At 37.3% G+C, this 20,149-nt stretch overlaps 1 protein-coding gene across 1 annotated transcript in view; it reads right to left on the bottom strand.

Annotated features, from left to right (window-relative positions):
- The window catches only part of Sh3bgrl (SH3 domain binding glutamate rich protein like), a 98,525-nt gene extending 80,863 nt beyond the window's left edge, over positions 1-17,662 (bottom strand). The window contains 1 exon segment of the mRNA NM_001173339.1: positions 17,495-17,662. Coding sequence (NP_001166810.1) covers positions 17,495-17,539 — 45 coding nt within the window. The 5' untranslated portion in view covers positions 17,540-17,662.
- Positions 17,663-20,149: the final 2,487 nt, after the last annotated feature.

The following is a 20,149-nucleotide window of genomic DNA, read 5'->3' as shown; positions in this document are numbered from 1 at the left end:
AAGTGGATTCACTGGTTAAAAAAAATAATGAAGTTAAGAGGGAAAAGTGATAGTGGGAGACAGAGGAAGAAGTGGAAAGAAGAGAATGGGGTATAGATCTGTAAACCTATTATGTTTATGTATAAAACTCTTTAAAAATAAATAATAGCCCTAAAATAATCTCAGTGGAACAAGGTATTTACATTACCTACTCCAAAAGTTCATACACCCATCCTTCATTAGCACCTTCTTATCAACAATGATTCTCCTTGAATTTCTCTCAGACTACTTTTTGAAGATAGCTTAACTTGTATTTCACTCTGTAAATCACATATATGTGGATAGATAGACAAATACAGACAGATGGACGGACGGACAGACCGATATGCTGTGAGATATGGGAGTTAATATTAGAAGTTAAGTTTCTAATAAAAGACAACCTATATTTACCTCAGATTGCAATGGTAAGCAGATTAACTGGCAAGTTTAAATTGCTGAGCCTCATAATTGTTACTCAGTAAGTTCCAAATTGTGAAAAGAAGTCTTAGTTTAACATGTGCTCTACCAACTCAAGATACCTTATTTCTGTGTGAGCATATACATACATATCCATCCGTAGCTTAGGAAAATTATGTTTTCATATTTGGGACATGTACAGTAGAAAGTCAAATCTTTAAAAATAATTTAAAGATAGTCTCCAGTGAGACTTACCACAGATGTGCCTAAAGTAGATGAAAAATACTGAACAAGAGAATATGTTTTATATTGTAGAAATGAAATATTAAGCTAACATATTCAAGAGAAATAGAGGATTTAAAAGAAAACATAAAAATTGGACGAACAATGAAAAACATGTAGCACATCTTCAATAGCATAGTATCCCTTACCAGAAAACAAAGATTTGGAAGTGCCACTGTCAAAGGCATTGTGACTCATTGATAAGTGGCTATTAGCCCAAATGCTTGAATTACCCTAGATGCATAGAACACATGAAACTCAAGACGGATGATCAAAATGTGAAAGCTTCACTCCTTCTTTAAAAGGGGAACAAGAATACCCTTGGCACGGAATAGAGAGGCAAAGATTAAAATAGAGGCAGAAGGAACACCCATTCAGAGCCTGCCCCACATGTGGCCCATACATATACAGCCACCCAATTAGACAAGATGGATGAAGCAAAGAAGTGCAGGCCGACAGGAGCCGGATGTAGATCGCTCCTGAGAGACACAGCCAGAATACAGCAAACACAGAGGCGAATGCCAGCAGCAAACCACTGAACTGAGAATAGGACCCCCGTTGAAGGAATCAGAGAAAGAACTGGAAGAGCTTGAAGGGGCTTGAGACCCCATATGAACAACAATGCCAACCAACCAGAGCTTCCAGGGACTAAGCCACTACCCAAAGGCTATGCATGGACTGACCCTGGACTCTGACCTCATAGGTAGCAATGAATAGCCTAGTAAGAGCACCATTGGAAGGGGAAGCCCTTGGTCCTGCTAAGACTGAACCCCCAGTGAACGTGATTGTTGGGGGGAGGGCAGCAATGGGGGGAGGATGGGGAGGGGAATACCCATAAAGAAGGGGAGGAGGAGGGATTAGGGGGATGTTTGCCCGGAAACTGGGAAAGGGAATAACATTCGAAATGTAAATAAGAAATACTCAAGTTAATAAAAAAAATAAAATAAAATAAAGCATTGTGACATAGTAGCTTGTGTTCTGGAGTTCCAATATTCTCTCCATCCTTCCTTCTCTCCCTCTTCTCCTCCCTCTCTCCCTCCCTCCTTCTTTCCTCCCCTCATTCCCTCTCCTTCCATCCCCCCTTCCTTCTCTTGCCCTCTTCACTTTTATGACTCTGTATAATTACTTTAGTAGTATTTTTCTTTCCTAAAGTATAATTCCTTTAGAATACAAACTCTGAATCAAACGTCACATACAACTAACTACAAATCAATGTGCATTCTTATTTTTTCCTTTCATTCAAGCACTGGCGGGGAATGAATTTGGAGCTTCCAAAAAAAAAAAAAAGTACTCTGGAACATATCCAGTACTCTTTTGATATCTTAAATAGTATTTGTTTGGTGTTTAGACAATCTCACTAGGTAGCTGTGGATGTACTGGAATTCAGCTATGCAAAGTGGGCTGGCTTCAAACTTTCTTCCATTCCCTGCCATCTGTCTGTAGGATTGCCACTGGGATCACTTACACTGTACATTCTTACAAAGAATTCTTACCAAAAAGAGCCATAGTTAAGAGTCAGAAGAATAAAGAGGATAGAAAAGGAAGGAAGAAGGGAGGATAGAAGGAGAGGGAGCAAAGGGAAAGAAGGAGGGAGGGAGAAGAAGGGAGGTGGAAGGAGGGGAGGGGGAGGGAGACTCAGACTCATTCCTCAAGAGAATAATTCACTTACAATGGTAAACAAATAACAGGCCTCTCTCTTCTGTGCTAATAATAGTATTTTCAAACAAAACAAGTAACTGAAAATCTTGTGAAGCCACATCTACAATGACTAAAAACATAGGCAAATTTTTCATTTATGTAGAAGAGGAAAGACATTTTCTTCAGCTAACAATTTTAACCAATTATTGTGGTGCTAGTGAAATTTTTCCTTCTTTCAACAAAATTCAAAGTAGTTACTATTACTCATTTTAAAAAAAACAAGTCTATGCATTCCCCAGGATGCAAGTTTAAGGTCTTTTATTTCCTCAAGAATGGTCATTACAAGGGCTAAAGCTCTCTCTAAGCTCCTTCCTTTCTCAGTCTCAACTGGTGGCTCCTGGTTGAGTGGGGCATGATGAGAGGAAAGACTGCTAGCAAAGTATCATTTAACTACCTTAAAAAGTCACCACCTGGAGTTCAGGGTCCTCAGGCAGGTATTTTTCTCTACAACTGAAACAGTTTAGTTCAAAATTTTACCACGGTTCCTTTCCTAGCAATTGAACCTTTTAAAGGCATTGCATTGAGTTTTAAGTCGGTCTTGTCCTGTAATTTTCTTCATTAGTACTGCCATTCAGCTCTGGCCAGTGCTTGAGCTTTAAAGGCCTACACGTTTAAAAGGTTTAAAATGTCTATCTTGAAATTTATGCAAATCCAGCAAGTTGCAAGCCTCATGAAATAAACACCATGTGGCAATGGTAATGTCATCTTATAATATGACCCCATAATGTACTGATTGACAGGCATGGGCGATACCCATAATGCTTCCTGGAAAAAGAAAAGCAGAAGGAAAGAAATAAAAATCATGGGATTTATTTTTAACTTTCTCAAAATAAAAGCTACAGGCTCTTTCCAAAATAATTTTTAAAAGGCTTGGCATATTATTCTAGTGGACACTTGAGAGAAAACATATTCAATTAATACTAGGTGAATGTTTATATCATACACAGTCCTTTACTTCCTATGTTTCTGATTTCAAAAATCTGATCTCTCAGATCTCAGATCTCCCAGGGAGATCTGTCTTTCACTTGTCACCCAGATTTCCACATCATACTCCTGGAGTCTAGAGAAAGAGTGAACATAGAGTAGTACTCCAGGGTAACACCACGGGAGAGTGTATGTTTCCTTCTCTGGAGAGTTTCCTAACAGAAAATTGATCATAATTTTTCTGGGCCAGCTCCCAAGCAGTCCTTACATGGATGGGTTGGATGCCTGTCTATGACCTCACCTAGATAGATGCTTCTAAAATTCTGCTTTCAGTTTGATAGTTATAAAAATAGAAAAGAATATAAGCAGATTTTAATCCAGTAGACACCAAACATTCTATCATATAGTTACAAAAAAAAAAAGAAATTGCTTTCAATATATGATGCTTCTACTTACATAATGTCCCTTTAGTCTACCAAAAGCAGTACTATTAAAAAAAAAACAATTGATACTTGAAAAGGAGCAGCTGTGGTTGTAAGAGGAAACTCATCTACCAGAAAACCTGGTTTCAGACACATATTAACTCCCAAGGATAATGCAACAATTTTTCTCTCCGAGTTGAATCAGTGCATTAAGCTGAGCTAGAAATATGTTGAGAAGGGAAAGAACTAAAATTATGTATTTTTCCTATTATTTGGTAGAAACATAAAAAAGCATACTAATTATTTCAGCATTTACCTTTTCCCCCCCTGTCCTACGGTCGGCCAAAGACTAGCATACTGAATAATAACCCCATGTTGTAAACTCTAGTGCAGGATATAACCCTTATCCAGTTTAGCAGTGATATAAATTGTGAAGCAAACTGGTATATAAAACCTGAACTAAAATTCCAACCAAAAACTCAGGAAGCCTAGAAGCTTTAGAAAAGCTCAAGAAAGGCGAGAGAAAGAGGGAAACATGAGACTAGCCTAGGGGAGTTAGGCCTTTTTAAGTACTTATTGAATGCACATCAAATTTTTGTAAGGCATAATTATTCATACAAACTGTCCAGGCCAGGCTGATCACAAGGTAAAGGGAATCTAGATAAGCCTGGGTAGGATTGGTCAGACAATAAAAGAATGTTTTAGTGTTTTACTCTGGAATTCCAAAATAACTGATAGGAACAGTTCAGCAGAAAAAAATACCAATCTTTCAGCTTGTCATCACAGCTACACTTGACTTTAATGAGAACTGACCTCAATCGTGCCTCTGGTGCATGTTCAAGTGCAGGAAAAATAAAACTGAAATAACATTTTACTTAAGGTCTAATTCCCACACCCTTCCAGGAAAATGGCAAAGAACTGGGTAAAAGTTGAATTGAAATAATAAATTATCACTGCTTTAGAATAACTATTCAAGGAGTTGTGACTGGAAAATAAACAAAAATGCATTTGAACATCTGTTGAAGACACTAACTTCTGTGAGAGTTTAACAATGTACCAGCAGAGACACCCCAAAAGCATCTCGGCCAGTGAACACCTCAAAGATTCTTCTTATTTACTTGCAGACCTTGTAACTTAGTCCCCTAAAATGACAAAACCACATACTTTTTCATTCTGAGTCACACAAGAGTCTGAGAGACATTTCATTTATTCCACGTCCTTTCTCCGGCCTTGAGAAATAAAGTCTGTAATCTATGATTGGCATAAATGTTTTCTGAATGAATGTGTGAATTAGAGCATGCAAGGAAAAAAATCCACAGCACAAATAAATCATAGACTGAGAACTGATGGAACGTAATCTAGCTACATCTATTCAAAATGTCCACATTTTGCAAGGTTCTTCATTCGTGACTTTGAGCTGTCTATATAGTTTTGCATATATTCAAATGTTATCAAGTTAGTTCCATGTAGAAGTTTAGAGCCAAAGCTCTATAAACTCTCAAATCTAGAGTGTAACCATTTTGTTATTATGGAATCCCAAATGATTGCTTTTATCTCTTTATCTTCTTTGAATTCCCTTCATAAGAATCCAAGTCAGCCCATGAATCTTAAGGTTTTAGAAGCATCAATTTACTGATCTCACAACACTATATTAGGCAGCCTTCAAAAGGCTCCATTAGCATTAAGAATGAAAATAATTTTAAATGATTTGACTGAAAAAAACCCATTACATTAGTTGCACTTTCTTATAACTAAAATAATCCATCTCTTAGAAAAGAGTAAAGTATAAAACACATACAGACACAAGTACTTTTTTATTTCAATGCTTGGAATCAAATCCAGGCCTTTGCTTATACTAGATAAATGCTGCCAGCAAACTAGTGTATTCTAAAGAGCCATGTTTTTAGTTGGTTTGGCAAATAAGGGTAGTGGAAAGTATCCAGCCATTCAATACTTTCTGAATTGTGACTTCCTGTTTCTCCTCTTACAAAAACAATGCACATCTGGTCAGTTAAAATAAAAGAACTCTCTGCGTGGTCAATATATATTTAACATGAAACTTTGGTTAGTAAGGATATTTATTTATTATTGTTTCTGTTGTTACTTCAAAGGGGGTCTCACTGTATATTCCTAACTAACCTGTTACTCACTAGGTACTATTAGATAGCCTTTCCTTTTATCACACTATTACAAAACTAGACAATATATATCTCTTCTTCTATGTGTATTCTATTCCTTATGCCTTTTCAATCAAGTTATTGCAAAGTATGTTACTGAAACTATGTCCAAGATCAGTAATAATTTCCTCCTTTTAAATTCAATGGTGTTTCATCAATTTTCACAAGGCTTATACGGCACTACCAAACAACGCTCCCTCAACACTGGCCTCTATCCTAGCTTCCATTCTAGGCAAGCGCTCTACCACTGAGCTAAATCCCCAACCCCCCTCTTTTCTTTCTTAATGAATCTTCCTCCTTTGCCTGTTCCTTTCACAATCTCCTATGTGTGAACTTTCACCAAGATTGTACACCCTTATCCTCAGCCCTCTTCTCATTTTGTAATTCCTTCCTCTTCATTCTCTCTTTTCCACACACAGCTTCAAATAAAACCATGTGAACGGCTCCTACACTCTTTAAGCTTCTATCCATCATCTCTTCTCAACTCTAATCATATGTTTCTGAATACCAACCACAAATTTCCAATTGGTTGCCTATTTGCATTTGAATTGCACCATGACATCTACTGAAGCGTCTGCTAATGTTTAGAGTCCTACTCCATTTTAATTATACTCTAGATAATAAGAAGGAGAGAAAGTAGATGGATATTATTCATGGCCCTTTGTTTCATTCTAAAATAGTTCTAAAATAGAGCCCTCCAACCTCGTTCTAATACTTAGCAGGCCATCAATAGAATTCATCTAAGAAATAAAAACACTAACCTAGCCTCAAAATTTGCTGTTAGACATAGGGATGTTTCTTCTAGGGTTTGAAGCCATTACTACGACAAAGGGAATTTCTACAACCTGAGAAGGTTTTTAGAAAAACACATTTAATAATATATATATATATATATGCCACCTGTCCTTTTATTATATGCTTTCACATTCAATGATCATTGGTTCAAGGTCACTCTCAGCCTCAGTTACATAGAAAGGCCAGCCTGGGGACTTTGGGAGACTCTGTCATAAAACAAAAATGAAAACAAACAAGAAAGACTAGCATTCCAATTTCAAATATTTATAAAAAATCTTGTGACAATCAATGGTAGCCCTTGTTGATAGACTCAGTGGTTGAGAGTGTGTTTTGCTCTTACAAAAGACCAATTTTGCTTTCCAGCATCCAGCAACTAACAACCATCTGTAACCCTGGTTCCAGAGGATCTGATGTCCTCTTCTGTCTCTGTGGGCATTGTATACACATGCTACACAGGCATACATGGAGGCAAAACACCCACACCCATAAAATGAAAGGAAATGAAGAAAATGATAATCCTTTTCTCAAGTATGGGCGCAGTCCCAGTCACTTTGCATAGTAAGAGATTTTCTAAGAACTTTTACTTCTGTTTTCAGAGCAATCCAGGTTTGAAGAATCCAAGGAGACCAATTAGCTTACTTTACATGAATCTCTTAGGTTTTGCTTTTACAAGCTATAGTATTGCATTTTTTCCAATAGCTGCTATTCAGATATGCTCTCTATGCTGTAAGTACTATGCTTATGAATTATTTTGCATAAATTAACCTTAAAGCAAAACTCTTAAGAACTCCTTGCCCAATAATAGATGGAAAAATCTATCTCTGTAAATGAATGATTTTCATCAATTACTTTGCTTAAATGAACCTTAAGAAAAATTCTTAACTCCCTGCCCAATAATAGATGAAAAATCTATTTCTATAAATGAATGATTTTCAAAATTTATTAAATATTGATTTATACTAAATGTACTTGACCATCTAGGCATAAATTATAGCCAAGCTTATGTTTCTTCGGGTTTTCACAAAATATAGAAACACCAGCTTTAAAGTAGACAAATGCAATATTGCTAGCAGGGCAGGCCTCTCACTCGAGTCTCTGACAGTTGAGTAATGTTAGGATCCCTTGGGGTATGAAGTTTAATGATCACATTCTTTTATTGTATTTTTTTGGAAGAGTCAGATTGAATCCCAATGTGATACACATTCTTCTCTTAAACTTGCCATACCTAAAGATTTAACAGTGCAATGTAATGTATACAGTAAATATAAACCCCTTATATAAGCATCTAATAGTATAATACAATGTAAACTACAAACAGAAATGGTATTCACAAAAATGTACTGGATAAAATCCGTTCTTCAATTCCAACTTCCAAATTAAATCACAATTCCTTATGCCTAGACAATAACTAATACACTATCACTATTTCTTCATATTCTTTTCATCTATGTCTTTCAACATCCTTTTAAAAATGATGTCACATGAATTCAAGTGTGTTTGGCCTTATTCTTCCTCTTGCCACACTCCTTCCTTACCCCACTTCAACCTTAACAAGTGCCTGTCTTATTATTTGGTAAACTCACACCACCAGCATCTTTGCCTCCTCAAAATTGCTGGAAATTTTTAATTTAACCTCCTTACACTTAATTTTTAAAACGATGAATATCCTAGTAAGAGCACCAGTGGAAGGAGAAGCCCGGGGTCCTGCTAAGACTGAACCCCCAGTGAACTAGACTATGGGGGGAGGGCAGCAATGGGGGGAGGGTTGGGAGGGGAATACCCATAAGGAAGGGGAGGGGGGAGGGGGGAGGGGGATTTTTGCCCGGAAACCGGGAAAGGGAATAACACTCGAAATGTATATAAGAAATACTCAAGTTAATAAAAAAAAAAGATATAAGAAAAAAAAAACGAAACTCATTAGAAAACGTTCGTCTCTGTTTTTAGAAACTCAAAAGTTTTAGCTAATACAAAAAGGCCAGTTATATGTAAGTTTCTTAAAAAAATGAGCTCAGATTCAATAAATTTCAAAAATGAATTCCTTCTAACATTTATAGAAGCTTTCTTCCATGGTACCCTTCATTTTAGCTCATAATCTGGTAGTGAGAATAACAGAAAACTGCAGTAGTCTACTCATGCCAAATAAACAATAATGCCCCTCACCCTTAAAATAATTCTAAAATCAGATTGGTTTCTCTTGCTGCTGTTAGGACACCTAATACAAGGTGAGTTTATAATATTAACCTAAGGTACATGTTTTATATTCTACTTATCACTATCAGTCTTGAGAGATCATTACTTTGTTTTTCTGCTCTGAAGAATTCTAACTTCTCTACTTGACACAATAGACCCTTAGAACTAATTGCCCCTGATATTGTTGTAAGCCAATTAGTTATGAAATGTTTTCGTGATTTTTTTCAAGACCAGCAGAAAAGAAATATTGGAGTGACTTTTAAGTTCAGAGAAGTACAGTGAGTAAGCATCAAATCTGTAGGTGGACTAATCTAGAGGTTAAACCCAATGGCTTCTGATCTGACAAATCTGGGACACTGTTTCCTAGTTATATGACCTTGCTATACTTTTTTTAGCTTGTTTTTGTTTCTTAAAGATGGGGGCGAAGGGGCTGGTGGTGTGGCTCAGCAGTTAAAACCACTGACTTCCAGAGGTTCTGAGTTCAATTCCCAGCAAACACAGGGTGGCTCACAACCATCTATAATATGATCTGATGCCCTCATCTTGCATGCAGATAGAGCACTCGTGTGTGTGTGTGTGTGTGTGTGTGTGTGTGTGTGTGTGTGTGTGTGTGTGTGTGTAAAAGAAATAATGGGGTCGAGACATCAAGGCACATGCCTTTAATCCCAGTCTGTGAAAGGCAGAAACAGATGACTCTCTGGGAGCTCAATGCCAGCCTGGTCTATATAGTGTGAGTTCCAGGACGGCTACTGCTACCCAGTGACCTCAAACAAAAAGCCCTGGTGTGGCTGGTCAAAATTGTCATTTCTGAACTAAGGGTGCTAAATGACAAATTACATATAAAGTTGTGGCTACTCTGCCAGGTATATTTTAAGTACTCTATGAAAGACAGCAAGGCAGCTTATAAAATTACTTTCTAGACTTTTTTATTTTTTTATTTTTTATTTGCCCTGCTTCAATCCCAATGCTTCAGCCCTTCCAGGCAAGCACTGTACCACTGAGCTGTACCACCAGCTTTTTTTTTCATAGTGCTGTCAGCTAAAGCTGACTAATTATTTGGGCTTGAAATTAAAGCAAGTTACTTTATCATTTTTTAAACAATAAGTGGTTATCTACCCGTGTCTTCCTTCTAAACCAACTTTCAAATGTTATACTGGAGATGATGGTTTCCTAATCCCTACAACTTTGACTAAATAAATACTGTTAAAATTATAACAGGGAGAAATGAGTCACACTTACAATGAAACAACTGTATGAGAGGTGATGGCAACATAAACAGACCAAATTGTCTCACAGTAGTTGTTACCTGAGATGGATATTCTCTACTGCTTAGAACTGAAGTTTAATTAGTCTTGACTCATTGTTGGAAATCTCCCAAGCAGAAATGTTTGGCTCTAGCCCAACTCTGTCATGGGCTCTTATTTCCAAAAGAGCTAAATCAAAGAATATAATTCAAAGACAAGAATCCAAAGTCAGACTTTATAAATTATAAATATACTGCTGTCCAATTTAATCATAGACTCATAAAAATCTACCTTTCTTTTTTTACCATGGTAGGGTATAGCCACAAAATACAGGGTTTTGTTGTTGTTCCTGTAATTAGGGGTTGGATGGGTATGTTTTGTTTTCTTTTTTAAAATTTTTTTCCTTTTCTTTGCCCCCCTTTTTTTTTTTTGACACACAGTCTGACCATGGAGCCTAGTCTGGCCTCAAACTTAATATACTTGTACCTCCAACTCCAGAGTGCTACAATTATCAGTTTGCACAGCCACACTGAGCAAAAAAAAATGTGTATATATATATTTTTTTAAAAAAATAGAGAATCAAAATCATTGAAGTTGAATATGCTGCACAAGCTGCTACAAAAAGGGGTAAAGAGTACTTAAAATGTGATCCTGGTAAAGCCTATGTGTGCACACACACAAGCATATTGAGTTGTAAAGGACAGAGCTAGTGCTGGCCTTACTCTTTTTACCTAGTTTCCCTTCTTTGCCCTCATCTCCCTCCCACCCTATTCTTAAATCAAGGTTGTAGATGAGAACACACTTACTTACAGAATAAGAGGATCACCCAAGTGGGATTTTTCACTGGGATGTGAAAATGTGCATATATGTGATGTGTACGTATGAATGCAGGCATCTCAAGGTGAATGTTTGGAGAACAGCTTTCAGAAGTTCGCTTTCTTCCCCTACCACTCAAGCTCAGGCCTTTAACATTACCATGTTTACTCATTGAACTACCCCGCACTCCCTACTTTCTTTCTTCCTTTTTTTTGAGACTACTTAGAATGTGACCCTGGTAAAGTCTATGTGTGCATGCATGCAAGCATAATAAGTGTAAAGGACAAAGCTAGTGCTGTTTCTCTGTGTAACCCTGAGGCCTGGAACTCACTCTGTAGACCAGGCTGGCCCCAAAGATAATTATCCTTGTAATCATAAATCAAAATTGTAATGGGCTAGAGATGTAATTTCTATGCATATCTACACATAGAGGGTATTCAAATAACAATGCACTAAAGGTTCCAAAGTCCCTATATTCTTTGTAGTCCCAACTCTGCCAATTCTAGCTCTTTGGTCCTGATCAATATACAGCAAATATCTCTTGTGAATCTCACTTTGAATCTCTCCAAACACAGAAATGGATCTAGTAACAGCACTTCCCGTACTTTAAGAGTTAAACGGGATAATATACGGAAAGCACTAGGCACAGTGCCTGGAATGTGTGATGCCAGTTTGTTACTACTGCAACCAAATGGTAAGCAGCCACGCTAAGGAGAAGGTAGAGCAAGAAAAACAAAAACCCAGCTAGTCCTGAACACTTAAATGCACAGAGTTTGAATTTGTCGTGGTATTTTTAAACTTTTATTTGAATTTTTATTATGTTCTGCAAGTCTACAGCCCTTTTCCGAAGCCATATATGCAGAACATAAGCAGTGGGCTAGAAAACAATTCCTCTGTTTAAAACTCTGCTGGACTGCCCAAGTGTTAAATGTCACCTTTGTCTCTCATGCTAACAAAAGCAGTTGTCATAAAAGATCTGCGCTTTTTGTCTAAAAGTATGTTTGTTTCATCTTGGTCTAGATAGGAAGAATTAATTAAATTGTAATTTTAAAAGGTCTCTACCTAGGTAGCAAAGTAGAATTGAAGTGAACAGATCGCCTCTAATCTATTTAACTTTATCAATAAAACACAACATAAAATTAACCCTTGATAATCCAGTTAAAGTAAAACATATTCAATAAAGACACATAGTTGTCAGCAGCTGGGGTTGCTTGCACAAGCCCAAGCCAATCAATATTGTAACATGGATGGGAGCAGAGCCCATCTGTCCCTACCTCTAGCTGAGGGACTATGGATAGTTGATGGCTGCTGGTAGAGGGAGAGTCAATTTCCTTTAAAGATATTCTTCCCAATAGGTTTACCATGCTCCAGTGGAAGGCCCACACTAATTCGTATAAGAGCGTATCAAAATTTGACTTGATAGATTATCATATTTTTTAAAAAAGGACAAGACATTTGGAATCATGAGGGTAAGATCGAGGAGGAGTTAAGGGGACAAGGATATGAACAAATACATCATATGCAAATGTAAACTTCTCGAAGAATAAATATATATATTTAAAAATACATAGTTAATTGTGCAATGCATTTAAAAAAAAAAACACACCTGAGAATAGACACAAAGAATTAGAACATTTAGCCTGAGAAGTGTTTGATCTTTAACACAGAGCATTCTGGGAGAAAAGTTGTTAAGGATATTATTTTCTTTCAACAGAATAATGAGACTTTATGTTAAAGATAAATTCACATTCTTTTCTTCTATAAGGTTATGGTGTTTACGTTTCATAATACATTCTGCTGTAGAATAGCTATTAAATTTGTAAACACTAGGGGTTGGGGATTTAGCTCAGTGGTAGAGCGCTTGCCTAGGAAGCGTAAGGCCCTGGGTTCGGTCCCCAGCTCCGAAAAAAAAAAAAAATTTGTAAACACTTTCAGGTCATGAGAGCCACTACCATTGAGATGTTTCCTGTCTATGGCCATACAACCTTGAACACACACTATCTCATGTGATCTCCAAAGCTAAGCAGAATGGGATCTGATTAGTACTTGGATAGGAAATATATTTCCTAAGCCTTTATAAGAAGGGCTAAATTATTTCAGTGGCTTTACTACTATTACAGGGAATTCAGCTTTCAAGTACTGGTTACAGAACTGAAGGTACTGATTCTTCTTCATTCAGTCTTTGCACTTGGCACTTGAAAGTTGTCATTCTCTACAGCTTGGGGTTCTGAAAAGTATGCCTATTCATTCGGTGGTTTCTGAGTTTGATCTTCTAACTAGTTTATGAATAACTTTATATAATACCATTCCAACAAAGCTTGGCAGTTATGACGTGCTCAAAAGCATGTTTCAAGCCAGGGTTCAATTTATATATGCCAGGACAGAACAGCAAAGAACTCGGTCACCTAACATAAAATTACTGAAGAACCACATGACAGAGAAAATGCCTTCCTGCTCTACATACAAATTCCAAATGATGAAAATAGTGTGACTAGGAAGTTGTGACTTGATCGAGAGTATTCAGTTCACTCCCTTGTTTGTATTACTTGTGAGTGAGTACTATCATGGAATCCACCGTAAAACTAGCTTTGTTTTTAGTAGTTATAAGAGAAATAAAAAACGAAAGAGAAATCATTGCATATACTACCCCGTAAATGCAGAGAAACCTCCTATACACTATACCCTACAAGATTCTTCACTAATGCCCACAAAATACATGCATAGAGGACATAAAATGGATCAATATGGATCTGCAAAAAAGAAGACAGGCAAAATTCTCCTAATCCAACTAAAACTTTCCCAATCTTTCATCAGTCTAATAATTTCAACGAAAGGTTGATGCTGGTTTTTTGTTTATTAAAAATTACTGCAATTTGTTAAGTTATGTAGATATTGTGTTTAATACACCATTTTCTTCTAAATACAAATTTACAAGGCGTTGCTTTCTAAATCGAGACACACACTACTACATAACATCACATCAATAGTGGGCACAAACAAGTCTAAACAGACAAGGCAATAGAAAGTCATATGTGGTGGCACAAATCTATAGCAGTTCCGACATTTGGAAGGCACTAGGAGGGTCACTGAGTTTGAGTCTAACTTAGGCGATGAGTTCTTGTCTCAAAAAATTAGGAACAAATGTTAAGTTGGACTACAATGTGGTAAGAAATAAAATAGGAACACAGAGAATTCACTCTCTGTGAACAATTGGAAACTGAATCCTTGCTAGATGGTTCCCACCAAGAGAAACATTAAAACCTCAATTACCATAGCTTCGCCTAAAATTTTTCAGTGTTGCCTTTCCTAAGCGTCTCTACCCTCCTATTCTTGAGTGAATAAGCCACATAAGCCACTTACTTAGATTCATTTATAGACACAGCATCCCTCCTACATGCTAGCTCCCCATTTTGCTATTCCCACTTATGGGCATGCCCAGTCAATTCTTTTAAACCTGCAGGACTTACTCATTCTCTAAACATCTAAGGTCATGTTCCCATTTACGTCTTCATGCCTGCTGGCTGTTCTGCATCACTGTCATGTACTTTTTTTTATGGCTATGCACGTTTGAACTCAAGCAGCTTTCCCTGCACTAAAACTCTGGCACTTCGGTGCAGTGCTACACTGGGGAAGTTGCTTAACCTCTCTATATCTGCATCTCCTTTTCTGAAAGAAACATAGTCATGGCTTCACTGTGAATTAAATGTAAGACAGTACCTGAGACAACTTAAGCATTTCTATCTGCTATTCTCACAGGAGTTACTTATCAAGAATCCACTGCAGGTAGATGGCAGTGGCATACCTTGAATCCCAGCACTTAGGAGGCAGAGGCAGGTGGATCTCTGAGTTCAAGGCCAGCCAGGTCTACAGTGAATTCTATGACAATCATGGATACATAGAGAAACCCTGTCTTGAGAAAAACGAAAATAGAATCCACTGGAAAGTCTAATCCATTAGATTGTATATCTAACCTGGAGAAACAAGCACTATTCCTATGTATTAGGGCAGAAATGAGAACACATTTTAAAAGTTTTTTTTTTTTAAATCAGACTGAGAAACTGAAAAATATAAGGAGTCTTGGGCTGTAAATATAATATTGCTTATTGTTGCTGTTCTAGATCAGTTATAGAACAACTAACCACCTAAAATTCTGATTTTTGTAATAGTCAGGAAAACAGAGCTCAATACACAAGAACACTTATTGCTCTTGCAAAAAACCTGGGTTCAGTCCCCAGCATCTTCATGGTGGCTCATAACCATCTGTAACTCTAGCTCCACAGACCGACACAACACCCTCTTGTGGTCTCCATGGGCATTGGGAATTCACATAGCATGCATCTGCAGGCAAACCATTCAATACATACATATTATCAAGTCAAAGTCAAACACTTAAAACACTCATTAGACACATAATAACTTACACGTATGTATCTTTCAATTTTTTTAGATTCCAAGAGAACACTTGCCCCAAAATTTCTAAATCGTTTGTTAAAAGGATAATGCTTTTTTGCTATCTTTTTTTTTTTTTTTGGTTCTTTTTTTTCGGAGCTGGGGACCGAACCCAGGGCCTTGAGCTTCCTAGGTAAGCGCTCTACCACTGAGCTAAATCCCCAGCCCCCTTTTTTGCTATCTTAAAGGGAAATTTCAGTACTGCAAAATGAAATTTCCTTTCTCAAGTAAATAGCCACTACTCCATTCATATAAAGGAGTTCTCCTTAAAGATATTCGTCGTACTATTTTAGGCTTGTTTTTTAAAAATTGCAAGAGCATAATAAAAATCATTCATTTTGATATTTTCATTAAAAATGTAATTAGTATAACAGTGGACAAACCCTTAATTATCCATGAAGAAACAGTAGAAACAAAGGACAAACACCATAAATATCTGTCATTTGAATAATCTAATAAAACTCTTAATCCCTTCTGGGGGATTTAGAAATTTTATGTCTTAACAAAGAGGGGTGTGTGTGACTCTATTACTTGATGAAATTCTTAAAGCAGTTTCTCCTTCAGTTTACTTCTAGAAGAGAAAGAAAAGAGAAAGAAAGCAAAGAACAAATACCAGTATTGAAACTGCATGCCCTCAGGAAACAAAACAAACAAAAACAACAACAAAAACCTAAGTGATTGAGAGGTTCAATCTAATAAGGATTAACCAATAGTATTAAGCTAGTTTTTGAAAATGCAGTTGTTTTAATAGATTGATATTCAGTAACCCATGCTTTAATTTGAAATATCAGAATGTTAGGTGTGGAAGACAAGATGCTTCTAAAGTGAAGTCCAAAGGAAATAATATTTTTTTCAAACAAAACATTCAAATAACTTTAAGAGTAGGTTTTCTTATATTTTGAAACAGTCTAAACACACCCACACATGTTGGCAAAAGACAAAGTTCAAGGTTCAAGGTTCTGGTGATTTCCTATAGTCTACAGTTCTATTCCAAATCCTACTAAATGTAAATAGGAGCAACCCAACAACCCAGGACTTCTGGCACTCTAAAGCTAGAGGAGTTTTCCACACTCCAATTCCTGAGCCCACACATCTGTTCCTGCCACTGCTGGCCTTTATTTTTCCTTCTGGAGTTGCTGGAACAGAGGCTCTTTCAGTTAACAGGAATACGCATTCAGCTTTCCCAGTTTACCCAATGCTCCTCAGAGCTGCTAAAAACTGGTATTCTAAGTTAACAATTGGCAAACGAGTCAAGGAAGAAAACCCAGTCCTCCAAGAGGCAGCAACTCAGCTGCCACAAGTTCTTTCCCCAGTTTTTAACAGTCTTGAAGGAGTGGGTTTTAGAAGCAAAATCTTTCAAAGAAAAAGAAAAACTCAAAGTAAGTGCCATGTGAGTAAGGGAGTGGGCATATCTCATACTACATTAAATTAAAAGGAAAAAAAAAACCGCCCTCACACTCCAAGAAGAAAAAGAAGGAGGAGAAGGAGGAGAAATAGGAGGAGGAAGGGGTAAAAAGACATTTGTATCATTGTCCCTGACTTTCTCCTGTTTTTTTTTTAATTATATACCCCACCTGCACGCTCTCAAAATAATTCCATTCCAGTGGTTTCACAATAATTCCAGTAGTTCAGCACCTCAGGAGTCTTCCCCTCCCTTCCCATCAGTACCCTCATCCTTTACAGAAATGCACTACTTCCCCTGAACTCGGTACTTAGAGCATTTGTTAAATGTCTCACTCTAAAAAGCCTGAAAGCCACTTGTTTTTTATTTTATCTGACTTCACCTAACTGTGAAGTACCTATACCAGTTACCTTCTAAACTTGGTAGTTTTCTTTCTCCTTTAGAAACGAAATGTGGCACTAACGTCTCAAGGCAAACAAAAGCTAAAAAATGAAATCGACGCAACAAAGGAAGAAAGGAAAGAGGGGGGGGGGTATTGTGGGCGATGCTTGCGTCTTCTAAGGAGAAGCTTCCAGTGTAACTTCTGCAATTTAACGGTTCTGGGGCAGAGGAGGACTAGTGTGTTGAAAAACAACAAAGGTGGACTCCCACTCTCCTTACCGCCGTAGAGCCAGAAGAAGATGCAATATATACATGGATCACCATCCTGGAAACAAGGGCTTCTGGTCGGTCACCGGAGTCTTGAAAAGGGCTGGGAAACAGCTGCAGCAACGGCTGGAACCGAGCTACCGAGCTACCGGCCAAACAGAGGTTGGACCGGGAGGGTGGGGGAAGGTGGAAAGAACTGGCCAGAGCCCCGCCTCCACCAGCGGCTGCTTTCAATGAGCTTCCAGCACTGCAGTCCCAGCCCCAAACCCCGGAAGGCTCGGGCTCATTTACATCATTTCTAAATTGTTTTTTTAAAACACAGGATCTCGAACAGCACCGCGAGATCTGTTGAAACAATTCTTTTTGACTATTCCCTTTCCGGGAAGGGGGCAAGGGAGAAATAAAAGAAGGGGTAAAAAAAAAAAAAATCACTCCATCAGAATAAAGGATCCTTTCCCATGAACACCAGAAGTTTTGCGTGTTACTTCCTGCTCAGAAATGTATGCAAATAAGATAGCCGAAAGCTAGCTTTGTATTGAGTCCAGACACTAGTTTAAATTTCTTTAAACCCACGTTATCAAAGTCTTGTATATTTTAAGTCGCTAATAATGAATTGAGTGATTTTTTTTAACCTTAGTTGGCAGCAGGAATTGAGTGCTGAAAAGCTGCGAGAGGAGGAGGGCTGGAGAGAAGTTTCAAGTTTCCCCAAACTGGCAAGGATAGAATAGGTTTTCTTTTTGTTCAGAGTTCTGTTAAAATATGGAACAATCCTTTAGTGAGAACTTGCACGAGATCTAAGCAACAACTCTAGAATGAAGGAGGAAATTGTAAAGAAAAAAAACCTAGTCCACAACCCTAGAATGAGAGAGGAAATTGCAGAGAAAAAAAATCAACAACTCCAAAATGAAGGGAGAAATTGCAGAGAAAAAAAAATCATCTGAAAATACCTTGGAAGTACTTTTTGCCCTTGGTGTTTCATACCTGTCATCTCTGCACTTGGAATAATAAGACATAATTGCCAGGGATTAAAGTTAGACTATGCTACAGGGTGAGACTATTGAAAACTAAAACCAACCAAATAAGAATAGACTTTCTAGAAATTATCAAGTACAGTAAACTAGAGTAATCTAACCACCATCTTTATTACCAACATCATGGCTACTGCTAATTTTACTTGCCAATTCTCATAACAAGAAAAATCTTTATAATCATAAATCAAAATCACGATCATGATTTTGAAAAATCTATATAGTTCCTTTTACGCTATCACTGTACAGCTTGTTTTAGAGTTCTACATTAACCGTTTGGACTTATAGATTCTTAAAATAATGGAAGAAACAGGAAGAACAAAATATTTCTAATTAGTCTACAAACTATTGAATGCAATCAACTATTCCCAGAAAACTCAATAGTAGCATTAGCATAGAATCTGATGGGCTTTATCTATACCTTACAGAAATGAGGCTGGACATGCAATTCCCTTATAGATCACACTAAGACCCAAGTTGGAGTTATCATAGAATGGTCATTCTAGAATGGCCATTTCTGCTTAAATTTCCTATAGAGAAATTGTCCTAGATTGCTTACCTTTATTATTTGCATGGAAAGATCAGTCAATTTGAATAAACTGGGTTGGATCAAAGAGTTTTCGAATAGGATGTATAATCCATTCCCTTAGAAAATATTAACAACCAAATACCAACGCCTTCAAAAATTAAAAATAAACCCAGATTGTGTGAGAAAACTTAGAAAACACTGAACACTATTCCATGGGCCCATAGTCCCTGCTACTCAATAAGAAAATTACTTTGGTTCAGGAGTTCCAAACCAGCATGGACAATTTAATGAGAGCATTATCTCTTAATTGAGCACAGCCCCAGGACCTAAAGAAAATTACTACTGTGCTACAAATCAGCTTTTCCAGGTAAAGGAGATAGAGCAGGTGACAAGAAGTTAAAAGTAATGGTATGTAAAGACTGAACATGGACTGACCCTGGACTCTGACCTCATAGGTAGCAATGAATATCCTAGTAAGAGCACCAGTGGAAGGGGAAGCCCTGGGTCCTGCTAAGACTGAACCCCCAGTGAACTAGATTGTTGGGGGGAGGGCGGCAAGAGGGGGAGGATGGGGAGGGGAATACCCATAAAGAAGGGGAGGGGGGGGATGTTTGCCTGGAAACCGGGAAAGGGAATAACACTCGAAATGTATATAAGAAATACTCAAGTTAATAAAAAAAAGATTTAAAAAAAAAGTAATGGTATGGGGGGAAAGTATTTTGAATTTTTATTATTATAAAATGCTATTTTGTAAAATTCTACATACAAAAATATACTTATGTATTTCTCCCAGGTTAAAAACTGATTTGAATGGTTTTATGTGTTTCAAATTCATAGGACTACCAAAAGTTATACAAACAATTGTCTGGCTAGTTTTTTTGATAGCTTGACCCAAGCTTGATTTTTCTGGAAAGACGTACATCAAGTCAGAAAATGCCTCCATCAGATTGTCTGTCGGAAAATCTGTGGGGTACTTTCTTGATTAACAACTGAGGTGGGTGGAACAAGAGAACTAACTACTGAATATTGTCCTTTGGTCTCCACTCATACATCATGATACATGTGTGACCATGCACACGTCAACACCACACAAGAAGACATATACAGACA

The sequence above is a fragment of the Rattus norvegicus genome, chromosome X, assembly GCF_021556685.1.
Source record: "Rattus norvegicus strain SHRSP/BbbUtx chromosome X, alternate assembly SHRSP_T2T, whole genome shotgun sequence".
Classification (NCBI taxonomy): domain Eukaryota; kingdom Metazoa; phylum Chordata; class Mammalia; order Rodentia; family Muridae; genus Rattus; species Rattus norvegicus.
Note: the sequence above shows the minus strand (reverse complement) of the source record. Positions and strands in the feature narration are given on the sequence as shown.